Source organism: Lottia gigantea (genome assembly GCF_000327385.1).
Source record: "Lottia gigantea unplaced genomic scaffold LOTGIsca_30, whole genome shotgun sequence".
Lineage (NCBI taxonomy): Eukaryota > Metazoa > Mollusca > Gastropoda > Lottiidae > Lottia > Lottia gigantea.
The window spans coordinates 614,937-631,316 of record NW_008708987.1 but is presented as its reverse complement, the minus strand read 5'-3'; the positions used below and the strand labels follow the sequence as shown (position 1 = coordinate 631,316).

Sequence of the window (16,380 nt, the reverse complement as noted above, 5' to 3'; positions counted from 1 at the left end):
TCATAATACTTCCAAACCAACAGAAAGTCGCAACAAAAGCAATACTTCTTGTGGTCTCTTATACAGTTTTGATGGGCTGACACTGGTATGACTTATTCATCAACTGAACAGTGCCAAATCATCTCTATACAAACTTTCCAGGTGGGTAATTTTGCAAATCGAGGTGGTTAATTATTTTCATATCACAAATTGAAGAGGAAAGGCACTGTTTCTGATGTGTTTTCTAATATTGATTCTTGCATTCTGTAGGCCCTCCTTATTAGCTTCCCAATCCATGGCTACAAATATTACACAATTCAATATTATTAATTATAATTAATTATTATCAAGTTGGCAATTATTGTATATTATATATTTTTCAAATATGTCTTTTGAGAAAAAAGTTTGTTACAATCCAAAAATGTGAAATGATCCAGTGACATCATATCATATATCAAATTACTTGGCAAAGAAACTCTGGCTGATGGGTCTTTCTCAAGCAAGGAAACATTGACTTGTACCCTATATCGAAATGTACCTTGATTTTCACTGACTATTTGCCTTACTCTGTGGATGAAAGTGAGCCAGGTTTAATTTAAGTATATAGATTTATTAAAGAACACTGACATTTAGATTATTTTTACAATATACAATAAATAACAAATATTTATAATAAAACAAAAACATCACAACCACAAATATACCATCGTAAAATAACTCTAAAATATTCTATAAATTACCGTATAAGATTAGAAAAGATTGCCAAGATTTAGAAAGCAGGATTTCATAAAAAATATTAAAATTTAAAAAACCTTTTTGAAATGAGAAAAGTGTTTAATGATGTCAAGGTATTAGAAGGTGCTCTTTGTTCAAGAATCAGTCAAAACTAGCTGTTACACCAATACCAATGCTTTCACCAGTACCTCTAGGGTAATAATCTATCAACCATAGAAAATCTGTTAATAATACTGAAATAGATAATAGTTAGATTTAAAGAGGATTTCTATTTTGTCTTTGTATGAGTATTGGGTACTTTCCCTTTGCATTAATCTGATATCCCGATTGATGATTGTGGATCTTTTTATTCTAGAAAACCTTGACAAAATATGACATCACTTTCAAATTAACAAATAAGAATAACGAATAGTGAAGTTATCATCTAGTCATAAAATTGTTTTGATAGCCGGAACCACAGAAGTCAGACTGAAAATTGGACCGGAATTGTTAGTCAATTTTATTCACAAAACCAACAAAATTCCATTTCTTTTGTTACAAATGCAGTGAATACAAAAAGTGTTAGTTTCAGATTGTCCTAAACTCAGTGATATCGTGTAGGCTGGATATTTAATTGGCAATTCAATTTTCTCGTTTCTCAGCCAATTTAAAAGTGACAGGTTTTTATCTATTTAGAAACAAGAAATCAATAGTGATCAATATAAATTGATATTAGATTATGTCAATCTTCATAATGGTTTGACGTTAAATCAATATGTCCTGTCCAACAGAGTTATTGCCCTTGTTAGAATTCACTGAAGCGTTTAATAACATTTCTCAGATGATAATTTAATGGCTGTCTAGTAGCTAAATTGTCACATTTCTAAATTCCTTGTTAATTCTCATGTTCTATTATCGCTATTGTACTTTACTTTAAACACAGTCAACATCATGCAGTACACAATGAGGGAACCTTGCCAGGCCATACCTCACTTATTCTCTTTCTATACCAAACTTACTAAGCACTCTTAGCATGTACACTGTACACATGTATATCTCTTAACATGTAAATTTAAGAAGATAAGGTAACATATGCCCATAGCAGCAGGTTCTATTGATTGATTTTATTATGCGAGCAAATTAGTTTTAAACAAGTCAGACATCCAATCAATCTAAATGGCAAACCAGGATTCACACAATATGGATGAACAACCATATTAAAAGCAGAATATATAGACGTTTCAATTGAAATTGTTAATCAAATTGACTAGAACTTGTCTCATGCTGAAGATACACATGTTTTGGGTATTCAATCCTCATCAGGACAAAGTCAATATGCTGTACAATACCCTCTTTATGAGAAGACAAAATTACAACTTACAAATTTCTCCTTCATGTAAAGTCTGTGTGACTTCAGAGCAGATATCAGAACATAATTTATCAGGTATTAACACTATATCTACACTTCCCTTCATCTGCATTAACATAATCACTGGCCCTTCTATTAATATCTTGCAAAAATAAAACCAGAAATTTATAATATATTGGATAGAAGATTGCAGTAAATATGCTCTGGGATTCTGTACAGGAGCGTACCTAGAAAAAGTCTGAAGGGAAGGGGATGGCGGGGGGTTATTGGGGCAAAAATGTAAGTCTAAACGGCCAATGCCCCATGAGGCTGCTCGAGGGCCCCAGAAGCCAACCTTTCAGTTGGCCTGGGATGAATTTTGCACATTTTGAGGGCTTAATTTTCACTTAAAATATTATGCCACTGTTTCTAAGGCACAATCAGTTAGAGAATTGGAAACTTTAAATGTAGTTGTTTGCTTGGTTATGTCAATCAAATGGTGATTGCAAGTTCTAATCTTGGTTAAATATTAACCTCTTTTTAAGACAATGCTTGGTGATGTTTTCTAAACAAACTATATTACTTACAGGTTTTGATGATTTGGCTGTGTAATTTTTAGCTATATAAACCCAATTGGTATCTATCAATTCCACCACAGAGGAAAAGAAATAAGGTTTTTTAAAATAAAATCTAAATTCTTTAGCAGGCTCTTCAAAACAATTTCTCCTAAAAAAAGCAGAATTAGAGAACTATTATTTGTTAGTCAGCATCTACTTTATAATATAGTTTCAGGTCGGTACTAAATATTTCCAATAGTGTCCTCTGGAATTTTGACCTGATAGCACCAACAGTTATAATTCATCTAAACAAATCTGTCCAATGAAGAAAACTGCTGAAATTCGGCTTATAATACAAGTCAATGTTTCTAACACTTCCTTAAATATAGTAAGGAAATCTTTAATTCAAGAAAGTATTTGATTGGTTGAATATTACTTGACACAGAACAGGAGATTGTCAGATCACGGATGGCAAGTGGAGTCACTAACAGATGAAAAACAAAACATCCATATTCATATTTTATTGAGATTGTGATATGAAATGTATAAAACTTACCAGTAGGCAAAATAATGTTCATGTTCGCCAGCATTGACCTGTTTCAAGAAGGACCTATGACCTCCAACTTTTACATTACTGGTAAATTCACAACCTTCAAACATACTGTCTTCAAATATCTAAAAAAAAAACATGGCTTAATTGTTATTTAAAAGGATAAGAAATATACAGATCAAAAAGAACTGGTACTGGTACCCTTTTCTCAATTATCTTACTGTTTAAACTTCAACAAAATTGACAGAAACCTTAGGTATCACAAGGCATAAACAATCACAAATCACAACAATGGGTTCACAATGAGCACTAAACAAGCTGTTGGCAGAGCCAGTCTGAACACAACATATATATAAACATGCAAAGATTTCAAATTATCACATACAAATTATTAAATTAAGCTAAACACATGAAGATATGCACCCACCTTGGTTAGAAAATCCACAGTAAATTTACTGATATCATTTTGTTTTAAACCATCTTGAACTATAACTGGTCTATCTTGTTTTAGGTATTTATTTACTAACTTCGCTTCTGTTATATCTTTTATTCTTTCAATCTTGTTCACACTTTCACAGATCTGTTTTAAAATAAAGAAAGAAAGAAATTTTTACAAAATTATCGTAAATCAAACTGAATTTGATTCCATCTACTATTTTACAAAATTACCATAATTTAAACGTGCTTAATCTGAATATCATTAAATTAAGTATGAACGGAAGAACTTTCTTTTAGAACATCTTTGATCTGATGTGCACTTCCAAACTGCCTTGGCCTCTTCAGGGGCTAGTTGTACAAGTGTGAATTCGTCATACCATCATTAATAGCTTTCTGAATGCAGAGGCACCTTTCACTTAATGTGAAGGTGATAGTTGATATGAGGAGGACACTAACAGACTATTTGATTTACAAGGTTGCCTACTTACATTGCAGTCTTCCAATTTCAGCTCTGATTGACTTTCATGTAATGGATTTGACACCAAACAATTCGACTCATAGAACTTTGTCCAGTCAAATATTGGTAAAATCTGAAAAGAAATGAAAACTTAGTTGAAGCATACAGCATTAATGCAAGTATAATAGAGACATGAAGTTGCCTTAGACTAGCAATATGTTTAAACCATAATCATAAGATAGATACTAGATAAGGGTTAGCCATCTGACAAAAAGCTTCTGATTTGTTAGGGGGTAAAAGCCGACACTGGGCCCACTATTGGATGCACTGGCAAAGGTGTCAGAATTTTTCTTTAATCTTGAGGAGGATTCAAACCCATGCCACCTAATTGCCTAGAAGACGACAATCCAACGTGCTACTAACAGAGCTATTCCACTGTCACTGTATCAAATCACCATAACTTACGTGTATAGCAGCCCTTCTTCCAACAGTTGACACAAACTTTTCGACAGGGTCAAATTGAAATAAAACATACGACATCGCAACAAACAAGAGGGCACTTATCAATCTCTTTTTCCATTTTGTACGACTGACTTCTCTCAATTTTTCATTGAAAGGTTCAGTGAATTTTTGTATCTGATCGGGGCTGTATCCCGATTTCACACAAAACATATGTAACTTATGGAGTTCATTGTCAATAAGATCCAGTTTTTCTTGAAAACTCAAGCTCTGTTCGCTTTCCTGGCTTTCCATTTTATTGAGAAATGTGAAGTGAATAGGAAATAAAATTGATTTTCTGTCTGCTATAGAAAAGGGAAGATAACCCACAATAACTATTCGATTATCCAGTATTTCATTGACATTAAAGCTATACTGAAATTAAAAAAAAAGCGTAGGCTAACTTTTTTTTCTCGTATCAAAGTTATAGGACCTCTTAAAAGATTGATCTTATCGATATGATGAGTAACTTTTTACAAACCTAATGTCTAATTCTTAATTTTATGCTTGATTGAAGGATTTTTGTTTGTGTACTGGAAAATGTAGTTATCTCCCTTATCACGATTGCAACTTTAATCAAAACGCACACAAAGTTTATTTAGACCTATAGGAATTAACCTATTAGCCTAATGTACCAGCCACATACAATCATGCAACCGATAGGCCACTTCTAATTATAATTTTGGGCATTTTTCTTATATTTTGTTCATTTGCTGCTTCCAATGTAGTGATAAACTGGATTTCGGATTATGGATCGTTAAAACTTGCGTTTTCTTAAATTTTATATTTTTAATATTATTAATATATTATTTACAAGAAGTGCAGACATGGAAATATATACTATTTGCCAAACCCCGATAGGGACGCAGGCTGAAATTGGTGAGATGTCTGAAGATCCCATAACGTGAAACTCTGAGTAACAACATGATTCAGGTTCTGTTTTAATATTTCTAATATTTATAATAGGCTTTTAATATTATTAATATGACATTGATAAAGTAATTTTTTTTATTTTAATAGGCTGTTCGGATCGTTATTATAGTACACGTGGGTTTTCTTTAATTTTCTATCTATAATATAAGAAAATATTAATAATATCTCAAATATAATATTTATAATTACTCGAGGTTTAACTCACAGTAATATCAGTACAGTTTGATATATAATTTCATTACTGCACTGGTTAATGAGTTCAAAATGAAGTCAACCTTCCAATAATAATAATAATTTCATCAAAAATTCTTCTCGATATCAATTTGACGACTGTTTTGTCTGGTCATGCTCGAGCTGGGATACTTTGCTAAAATTCACCAGTTCCGAAAAAAATCTGGTTACAGAAACGTTTCTTCCATAATTTAATTTTAATAAAAAATGAAACACGAATGTCTGTATTTATGTTAGCAAAATCATGGAAGGAGTATCACTTTGAAAAAAAAAAGGATGCAAGACAAGTTGTTCTGAGGCCGCAGAAGCGAACCCTGGACCTATAGTTTCACGAGCAAGCGTAGAACTCACTGAGCCACCCACCGCGGTTTCCAAAGGCCTTTACCAAATACGACATGAGCAGGTGAGAACATTGCGGTTTACAGTAATATAATGAATATGTAATGTCATGAAGACAATTAACACGTAATGAATTTTAATTGGTTTTGGTTGAACTCAGGTTAACAAACCTTGAATGACACATGTTCAGCTGAATTCATTAGTTTTCACTGAGTATTGAAAATTAAACACGACCTATCTTCACAATGTCAAGCTATATTTATAATTAGGCCCGTAGCTACAGGGGGACAAAATGGACCCCACCCCCCGGACCCCTGAAAATATTCCGACAACCAACCAATTCCATTTATACAACTAAACAATTTCCCCTCGAGATATTACTTATATTATAGTGTGTTACAATAGTTCTAAAAGCATGTGCATATTGGAATTTTTTCCAGAATTTTACATAGTAATTCTAATAATTCTGTCTTTGATTTTCCAAGTGTTCGAGGGTATCTTTTTTTCAATAAAGTATTCCCAATAAATGATAATCGAACATTGAATATTACATACTTTTGTAAAAATGTAATGAAGGCTGGACAAACTATAGATATTACTAGTTCTGTATTTGTATGTTATTTTGGTAGCCAATGAACCCTCTGTTTTGTTTACATCAGCGAACAGTTCCCATATAGAAAGCTATTTGTTTACATCAAAATATGTTTTGTAAGCTAAAACAAGAAGATATTTACTAGTAAATGGAGACATTACTGTTTTTCATGGTCCGTTTTACTCCATTGACTGGCATTATTTTAACATTTCTCTCTCTCAGAATTTACATTATTATTCTTAAAATATTTTTACTACAGAGTATAATGAAAAAACGTTGACACATTATAATGGAAAACAAAAACACATCATGTAACATTAATTTGGTTGCTTAGGGGTGATTTTTAAAAAGTTCACACATAGCAGAAGCTCGAGGTAAAATATAATCCTTGACGAATCCCGTGGAAATATTCAATTCACAAATCTATCGCCCTATAAAGGTTTCAACCAACTTATTGTCATTTGTTCATACGATGAAAAAGCACGGAGCAAAATGGCATCCTTGTTGAACCCCAAGTTAAATATTTCTATGTTGAAAATGTTAATATATCTTACAGAAGTTTGTTTTTATTTCTGGTTCAATCTGAACTCTGTTGAAATTAATTAACACTGAGTGTTGTATCTTGGTAAGACAAATCAGATTAAAGGGACCCTCACGCCATAGCGATTATCAGTTGCCCATGGTTGGGAATAATAATAGTGGCACGTCGCACGCAACTCACGACTCAGTTGCAAAAGAGTTGCGTTCGAATCTTATAACCGCTATTCTTATTCACAACCATACGCAACATGTTATCATCATGGTGTGGTGGCCCCTTTAGTCAATACACCATTTTACCTACAGGTCTAAACATACCCTGAGTGATTATAATTGAGGATGAAAAACACCAACATATCTTGTGTTTGAATATTGTCAAGAATTGTGGTGCCGGCTTTCCAATCAAGTTAAAGAAGTAGAACATATGTCGGTATATTGGAGTAGTTTGTTGACAGATTCATTTCACTTTTATAAACATATTTATTTTCTTCAAACTTTTATATTTTTTCTCCAGAATTTATTTCTCTGATTTTATCTAAGAAAGTTCTGTGTCTGATAAACGATTGAAGTTTGAAATCAACAAGACAAACTCTCCTCGTAAACTTGTCTTAAAAGAACGGAGAAAAAGATTTTACGAGATTCAAAGAAATTCTGATAAAATCTGAATTAAGTTGTTATTTATTGTATTAAATTGTTGAAGTCCTCAAACGGAAAATTTCTAGTTTTATAGTATTCAAAGTCATAGATAAATCCCATCTTCACAATCAAGATATTACGGGATTCGTCTTATAACTTGACTATAACAGCCACCTTACCCTTTTTGTAGCAAATAAAAAAATTATCAATAACAATATTGAGTAGAAAAGGACCAATGGCGTCACCTTGTCTTACTCCAGAATGATATTTTCGAGTAATTGATTTATCGAATAGTAGATTTTCGATTTCTACTATCTTTCTAAAAATGATATTTCTTTCTCGAGGAAAAATGTGTTTTGTTTTGTACGTATATCTGTTATTATTTTCATATCGTCTTTCTTATATCTAGATGTGTTCTTATATTTATATAAAACGTGTTTTTTTAATGGAAATTCGAAATCTAATTAATTTGTATACGATCTTTTCGAGTATCTAATGTGTACTGGTTAATTTATATCCGAAATGTTCTTATAATTATACAAAATGTATTATCGTTTCAATATTTTGATGGTAATTGGTATATTTTGTATGTATATGTGTTTTCTTTTTTTCTTATTTTTGAATATTCTAAATGTAACGAGTGAAATTATATCTATATGTGTTTTTGTATGAATATTGTGAAACTGGTAAATTCTATCTATCTATAATGATAAATTATCTACAAGACATGTTAAATAAATCTTCCAATAAAAACTTTCAAACTTCTCTACACCTGACCATTTCAATCTTTAACTTCATCAATCTTAGAAAATAAATTCATCAACTTTCTTATTGACACCGAGAACATTCTTCTCTTGACAGAAATTTGACAAATGAATGAATTGTAAGTTTACAGGTGGAATTTCAGTTAAATTGAGAAATTATTCAGTAATTACTGACGAGTATTTATCATCATTAGGTGAATCAAAATTCAGAAAGAAGGGGTGGTAATATAGACTTTCTAAGTAGACGTCGGATCTGACGAGGTTTGTAGGGTAGCAAGGTTCAGGGGTTCGTCCGAAACACTTCACAGTCAGTAAGTTCCAGTGTTACGTACATTATTGCAATAAAATTAAGGATTTAAGAATGGAACTGAGTAGGGATTGTAACACTTTTGACTTCTCTAGTAGACGTCAGTTCTGACCAGAAGCCAAGTTTCAGTTTTATGTCCAATGTTGTAAACTTATTCAAGATTTTAGAGTGCCGGGCTGAATTGGTTGTTCCTCTACTAGGTTGTTGGATTACACAGTATAAACTGGGTTTTTTTTTTACAAAAGGAAAGGAGATTCTTACATTTCTGTTGACATATTTTAGATATCGTTTGAATAAAGAAATTCCATAGGATATATTGGTTCATACCATAATTAAAAATACCCCAACACTTTTTACGTTTTCTGAATGTTTTGATGCATTGAGAACAAGGACTATAGCCACTATCACCTCCTCGGTTCTGGTAAATGAAACTCAGTCGGAAGTGCCTTCTATGTCAAAATTATGCGGCTATATGGAAAAGAGCTGACCTAATATCTCTAGTCAAAAAAAATGAATTTGATACATAAAGTAGAATTATGACGAGTCCCCGGAGTCAAGGTAATCAAGGATAAAAACAGCTGAATTGGATCGTGAAGAAAAATTTGGCGCCAAACGGGAGGTTAAGTTTGATTGCTCGCCTGGTTACTAGATGAATATAACAGAATGATAGAAATTATCACAGTAGGTAGTCAGTCTTGTGTCAGATTCATTTTAATATCACAACTTACTTTCTCATTTGTCGACCTCAGTTTTTACAAATAATAGTTGGAGACGACAGAAAGACTAGGAACTGGAGTAATGAAATCTTTGGTGAATACTATTGTCTCCACGAGTGTATGGATTAATGAAAGGTTCACCCATTCAATGCCATTCTATGCTTTTCTGTTCTGAGTGCCTTCACGTCATCATGTTGAAAGTAACCGGAAGTAACCTCGGAAAGTTCAGGCTATTTGAAGCTTACATCAGTAGGCTTACGTTCTAGAAACATCTTAGTGCTTACTGTCTTGGTTGATTTGAAACCGAGTTTAGTTGCAAAATGTCACAGATCGCCTTATTGCTGTATCTTCTGTTTTAATACATGTTATCTGAAAGTAAGGATGGGAAGGCAACCATGCCAGCGGAGAAGTTTGTCCATAAACAATGCCAAAGACCACCTTGAATGTCTTCATGCAGCATGATCTGTTATAAAACATACTATAGTGTAATTTGGTGTACCGGATGGACCATACTTTATCTCTATTATACTCCACTATTACTATGATATATAGAGGATTTAAACCACCATTTCTACATCAACTCTCTAATCTTATCCATTATTTCTTCATGCTTCATCTAATCTGTACTTACTCACTGTTTCTTGTTACCATAGTAACGTCTCGACCAATCATATCACTCTATACTCCCATCTCGAGATGACGTATAATTTACTGGAACCGCCCCGTAACCAATGAGGTCATGGCAACTGGGAATTCAACAGGGCTGATATCTTACTTTTTTCATAAACCATGAAATTATTCCTATATTTCTACAAATTTCAACTTGGGTATTTCCATGCATGCAACTACCGCTACGTTCCGATGTAATGTCTGGTACGGTTTCCGAAAGTAAACCAACATAACTAAATTTCCACCACGATGCCAAAGGGGTCGAAGAAATGGAATTTAGTTGGTTCGATGTGGAGAATAAAAGGGTTTCAAATGCTGCCGGAACATCTAGTCGAAGGTTCTGTGTAGTTTCACAGCATATATTGGAATACAAAATAATTTTCAATATCCCAAAGTGCTGGCATTAATTGCACTCATTTCGTCAAAATAAAAACATTTCAACATAAGATTTTTTCACCCTAGCAGCTCACGATTTTGTCGATGTTTCTCTCGTTGTTCGCTTGATTTGCTCTAAAATAAGCCATTGTAGATAAAAAAACGAATAATCATAAAGCACTAGCGACGTGTTATTTTGGAAAAACACAGAAAAAAGTGTAAAATCTGACTGAGGTAAACTAGTAGGTCGCTATGGTTACTTGAGTCCCGTTCTGTTTTTATCATTAAGGTTGTATGTAATTTATGTGAATTTAACGAACATTTTGCTTTTTTCGAGATAAAATTGTGATAAAGTTGAGAATAGAGAAGAGAATACCGACTGAGGACAGATGTTTATTGACTTGACTCTCTTGACCAACTTTAACATTCCGCGCGTGAAATCCAGGGAAGATTTTCAAAAAAAAATCATTAGTTATTCTTAAAAATTGACAAAAATTTTGTTCACTAGGCTGACTGTATAAAGATTATAACAATTTTCATTAACACAATTTAGTTGATTTGCTTGATGAAATCCTCAAATTAAATGCCGACAAAATAGGCTTAAATTTCCCTTCAGTATAAAAATATTAATGATTCCTTCGCAAAAATCATTGAACGGTATTGAGCAGTGTTTGATGAAAAAACATCCGTCCGTTTGGACCTGTATCATTGTCACAGACCGATGATAGTGAACAGATATCAATGTGTCCTGAATCCTTTTTCCAACAGCATGTAAGGGTGCTCTAAGTGGAAACCTGAAACGACTTCTTTGAGGGACATTAGTAATTTAGAAGTACTGTGAGTGTTTGATAATGACCAGAGTATCGTAGTCGAAACGTTGCAAGTTACTTATTTATGCCCGTCATCCTTATATTTGTGTCCACTAATGAAAACTCAAAATCTCCGCAGATTGATTGAAATTTCACTGAAAATTACCCAGATTATTACAGAGAAAGGATCAGCTTAATGAGAATATCAAACAGTCAGGGGCAATAATCCAGTATTGAACAAACAAACATTGGGAATTATACACCACTCTTTATTACGGTTCCATGGGGTTTATTTTGTAATTCTATAGAAGATTATACACGATGAAAGGCAGAGCTATAACCATATTAAATACATTGACTGAAAGAGATACAAATGTGATATATTTTTAATCGAATGCAGGAGTAGATCTTAATGTGATGCGTTCAGGATGCGTTAGATTCATTCGACTTCATCCTAACATCACATCGAAAATAGTTTAATTTTATTATAAGTTATAATTGATTGTATTGAAGTTATAGCGTTCTACAGCAATTGATATTGTGTCAATGAACCATGAACGTTTTTAATATTAACTTGGTCCATCCGATAAATATTGATGTATGTAGTACTTGTTAGAACCAAATTAATCCTGAATGTGAATAGAATTAAGCTAATTTATCAGACTATAGTAGGCTATCATAACCCAAATAAAAATTTTTCAATGTTTTTGATTTTGTTGTTAGAAAACAAGGACAGAAACTTCCTGATCTACATTGTAATCAGAATGTCAACATTAGTGAACCACGAATTAATAAAAGGTTCCATGCACTCTATACACAGAGTTAACATATTGTCTTGTCAAACTACGATTGGAAAGAAATCATATTCTTTATTTACTTCACTTGTTATTCTATATTCGGTTTTCGGTTTCAACGTTGTCTTCAACAAAATTAATGCAATTTAATGGAAAGATCATAATTTAAAAAAAGAAAACTACATATTTCAGAACAACCATTGGTTATTGATTTATACGGAATTGACCAATCAGAAGGTTTAATTAACAACATTCAAATACGTTTCATATGATTGTGGAAGTAGATAAACAATGCCGATTTGAAGCTATATACAAATATTGATGTATTGAGCACTATTTTAATAGTGGTATTTCTATAGGCCCTATCACTCTACTGTTGATGTATTGGGCTCTATTTTAACAGAGATATTTCTATTTTGCTCTATAATTGATGTATTGAGCACTATTTTTACAGAGATATTTCTATATTACTCTACAATTGATGCATTGAGCACTATTTTAACAGTGGTATTTCTATATCACTCTACAATTGATGTATTGAGCACTGTTTCAACAGTGAAAATATTTTATTGTGTAAAATTATATATGACAATTGAAATTTATATTGATGGAAAAATTTTACACAAATATCAATCAAAGGATTATAGAAATAAAGAAACAATGCCGATCTAAATTTCCACACACTGAAAGTGACAAGAGTTTTGTATATAAAGAATTTTAACCACTTTGATAAGATCGAGTATGTCATATCACATAAAATATTATTACTAATACCGTCAGTTCATATTCATATTTTTATCCAAGAACGTGAAGATTTTCAAATATGTAAATTAGTTTTTAATTTATATCTTTGTACCCAGAATACTGCGTCTTGTAGAAAAGATTTTGTCATAACAAATACAAACCAACAACAATTTGAAATTGTCCTCATTCATAACCCCCCTCTACCTCCCCCTCCTCCCCCCTCCTCCCCAGTCAATAGACCCAATTCCACCCTTTTTATGGAAATATATGATAAATAATTGTTCCTGGTTAACTCCCGCTTGACCGGTTGTAGTCAGCAATTGCGATCCGTTGAATTTTAACTTCCGATTAGGCTCGTCGGCGTGTTTGAGTGGTTGGGATTTAACACCAACCCAATACTGGACCGTATCTATTTATATATAAATAGGTTGTAAAGGCCCCCCCCCCCCCCTCCCTTACTTTCAAGTTTCTTATCATTTTACGTGAGTCCTTGGCATTCTGTTTCCCCAACTCGCTCCCTAACGCAATGATTCAGGGAAACGCCCCTTATTGTTATTAAAAGGTTAGGCTATTCTAATCTATATTTTTCTGCTTAATAAAAGTCAAGGTTGTGATAGGTACAGATGTTCCAATCTCAAATCTCGCTGACCTCAACTATAACCTTGATCTACTTTTTTTTAGAAAAACTATAAAACGCTAAGTCAAAATCAGATTGAATAAATCTTAAGAACAAATCCTTTAAACTGCTAGAACTCAATTGGAGCAATCATGCTCAGAATTGTGGTTGTGGTACTGTTGGTGGTTTCTGCTGTTACCGGAAGTCCTAAAAAGGGTTTTGGATTGTGTGGAGCTAGATATAAATGTGGTGATACTCATGCTTTGTCTTCTTCCACATGGTGGTAAGTACAAAATACAGTCCAAATCTTATTAAATTACAAAACTGAATATTTCTTTCGCGGTTTTATATTCCTGTTGGTAACTCCACTAAATGTTATAACATGTAGAAAAAGCAAGGCTTAAAGGTCAACTCTGTCGATTTCAGGATCAATCAGTTATCCTTGAATATACATGTACTGCTCCCTGCAAACCATGCATATAACCACAAATATACCTTGATAGCTCTTATAAAATGAAGGTTCCAGTGTAGGCTACTCCTTAGAGGCACTGACATCAATTTTAGTATATTATTTGCCATTTTTTTTATACCATTAAGCCTATAAAGGGATGGATGGTATAGATCGTATTCTTCTGATATCCTCATTGATTTCATTTAGATTTAGTTGTTTGTTATATCAGATTTGATTTATTCCTATAGGTACAACTGGCATGATAATTTTAACAAAGACACCATGTATCATTGTGCTAAACGAGTGAGAGGGGAATATGTACCAATGTGTACCCACGAATCTGACGTACATTCTTTCAACCCACCATCCAATGCTAAACATATCCTGGGCTTCAACGAACCAAACGTATACACCAACGGTCATTTCAAGTTATCCCCGGAACGAGCTGCTGAGCTCTGGCCACAGATCGAACAGAAGGCACATGGAAAGATTCTAGTATCACCAGCTCCAACAAGTTGCGATAATTTCCCCAATTCCTGCTATCATTGGTTTGATCGATTCTTCAAAGCCTGTCATAACTGTCGAGTGGACAGATTAGCCTTACATTCGTACAATTGTCAACCAAACCAAATCATGGACATGATAAATAAATTTTACCATAAATACAACAAAAAGATCTGGTTAACAGAATTCGCCTGTATTCATGCTTCTAACGCTGACCAAGATCTCAACTTTATGAAGCAAATCATACCCAGACTAGAGAGCTCACCGTATGTTGAAAGATATGCCTGGTTTTGTACCAGAGAGAGGGCTAATAAATATTCCCACTGGGATTTATTAAATGGAGAATCTGCCTCTTTAAATAAATTAGGACAATATTACAACAATCACTAAATAAAAAATAAATTATTCTGTGTCTTGTTTTGTACCAAAGATAGCTTTCAGCTAACTTACATTTGGTACCCGATAAATTGCTGAACGCAAAAAGAGGGGTTATCGGTTTTGCCCAGTGGAAACTAGCTTAAAAGTCGGCTTTTTCCTTCAATTATAGTCCTTCCACAAATGCATGTTCAACAGTAATTGAGGACAGACTGTAGCCAAGCAGTCAGAGTGTAAGAATCTCTACATGACTTCAGCTTGTAGAAAGGATCCTTATGAATCTCTACAATTTATTATTAACTGATAAGAATGAAATACGTCGTGTTGTTATTGTTGCAATATAATATTGAATTAACTGCTAACAGAGTGACGAAAAGATCGTGTAATAAAATCAATATTTCAATCAACACAACTTTAAAAAAATCTATCCACAAATATCTAAAGGATTTGAGAGTGGGTTTCAGGCCTATGGTTTCAAGTATATGTTTAACAAAAAAGTTTTCTGGATCAAATTAAACCTAATTCAATTCAAAGCTTCGATGATTAAGTAAAAAGCAAGTGATATGCCTTCCTAAGCATATTTGAAAATGTTAAGGAAATGTTCTGAGATATGCTTGAGTTAATATACTACTTGAACAAGAACTGTGTAAATTCCACGAAGGAACTCATGCTTTTTGACATACTTTTTCTACACCGATATCACATTCTTGGATAATTAATAATAAAAAAAATATATAAACGACTGTGTCTCTTTCTTACTTTTTACAAGTACCTCGGAAGATCGAGTTGTTTCGTTTGGCTAAGTTCGGCTTCATTCAGTTTCGTTCTGTGATACAATCCGATATAATTATTTGGTGGAAAATCGAGTCAAAAAAGGATGAAAGTATTTAAAGTAATTACCAGCAAAACGCTACTATGAAATAACATTCTATGTTTCTAGAATGTCAAACAATATAACAAAACAGTAATGAAATCTTGAAATGGTAGAACTCAGTTTGTCTTCAAACATCCAAAACCACCAATGTTTCTACATAATTTGAGATTGTTATGTTTGGATGAAAACACGTGAATTGTTTCAAATTTCAACAAACACACAATTCATCAAAATATTTTTTTAAAAGAATTCTAACATTAATGAGGTTTATGGGTCGTATTAGATAATTTCACATAATTGGCAAATACAGTTTGTTGCCACGTAGTAGACATGCTCCAAAGGCAGTGCCAATCAACTGCTACTGCGGAATACTGATTTAATGGTAAAGGGGGGGGGGAGGGGGGGGGGGGGGAGCTTTGTAGAATGTCCGAGACCGAAACCTGTAATTGTAATCTGTACCCCTATACTGCCGCCACTAATAGGCTCTCCACAATGACAACGAAAAATGAAACGCAGTGTGCAATGGGGGAACTTTTGCCGGGACAGCAACATTAAGCAAGTTTCAAATATAGA

At 33.2% G+C, this 16,380-nt stretch overlaps 2 protein-coding genes across 2 annotated transcripts; one reads left to right on the top strand and one right to left on the bottom strand.

The window, feature by feature from the left end:
* Nucleotides 1–855: 855 nt before the first annotated feature.
* On the bottom strand, nucleotides 856–4,583 carry LOTGIDRAFT_161616 (hypothetical protein; the record flags this gene model as incomplete). Its single annotated transcript, XM_009057467.1, has 7 exons — nucleotides 856–947; nucleotides 2,075–2,204; nucleotides 2,629–2,767; nucleotides 3,155–3,273; nucleotides 3,576–3,728; nucleotides 4,075–4,176; nucleotides 4,509–4,583. 7 exons carry the CDS (start codon nucleotides 4,581–4,583, stop codon nucleotides 856–858), a joined length of 810 nt encoding a protein of 269 aa, XP_009055715.1.
* A 9,132-nt stretch (nucleotides 4,584–13,715) lies between these two features.
* Nucleotides 13,716–14,966, top strand: LOTGIDRAFT_232592 (hypothetical protein). Its single transcript, XM_009057466.1, has 2 exons — nucleotides 13,716–13,886; nucleotides 14,303–14,966. Exons 1-2 carry the CDS (start codon nucleotides 13,756–13,758, stop codon nucleotides 14,946–14,948), a joined length of 777 nt encoding a protein of 258 aa, XP_009055714.1. The 5' UTR covers nucleotides 13,716–13,755; the 3' UTR covers nucleotides 14,949–14,966.
* The last annotated feature ends 1,414 nt before the right edge of the window (nucleotides 14,967–16,380 follow it).

Coding starts and splice junctions, on each gene's coding strand:
- LOTGIDRAFT_232592 (XM_009057466.1), top strand. CDS start 13,756: ATGCTCAGAATTGTGGTTGTGGTACTGTTGGTGGTTTCTGCTGTTACC. Junction 13,887..14,302: donor TTGTCTTCTTCCACATGGTG/GTAAGTACAAAA, acceptor TTATTCCTATAG/GTACAACTGGCATGATAATT.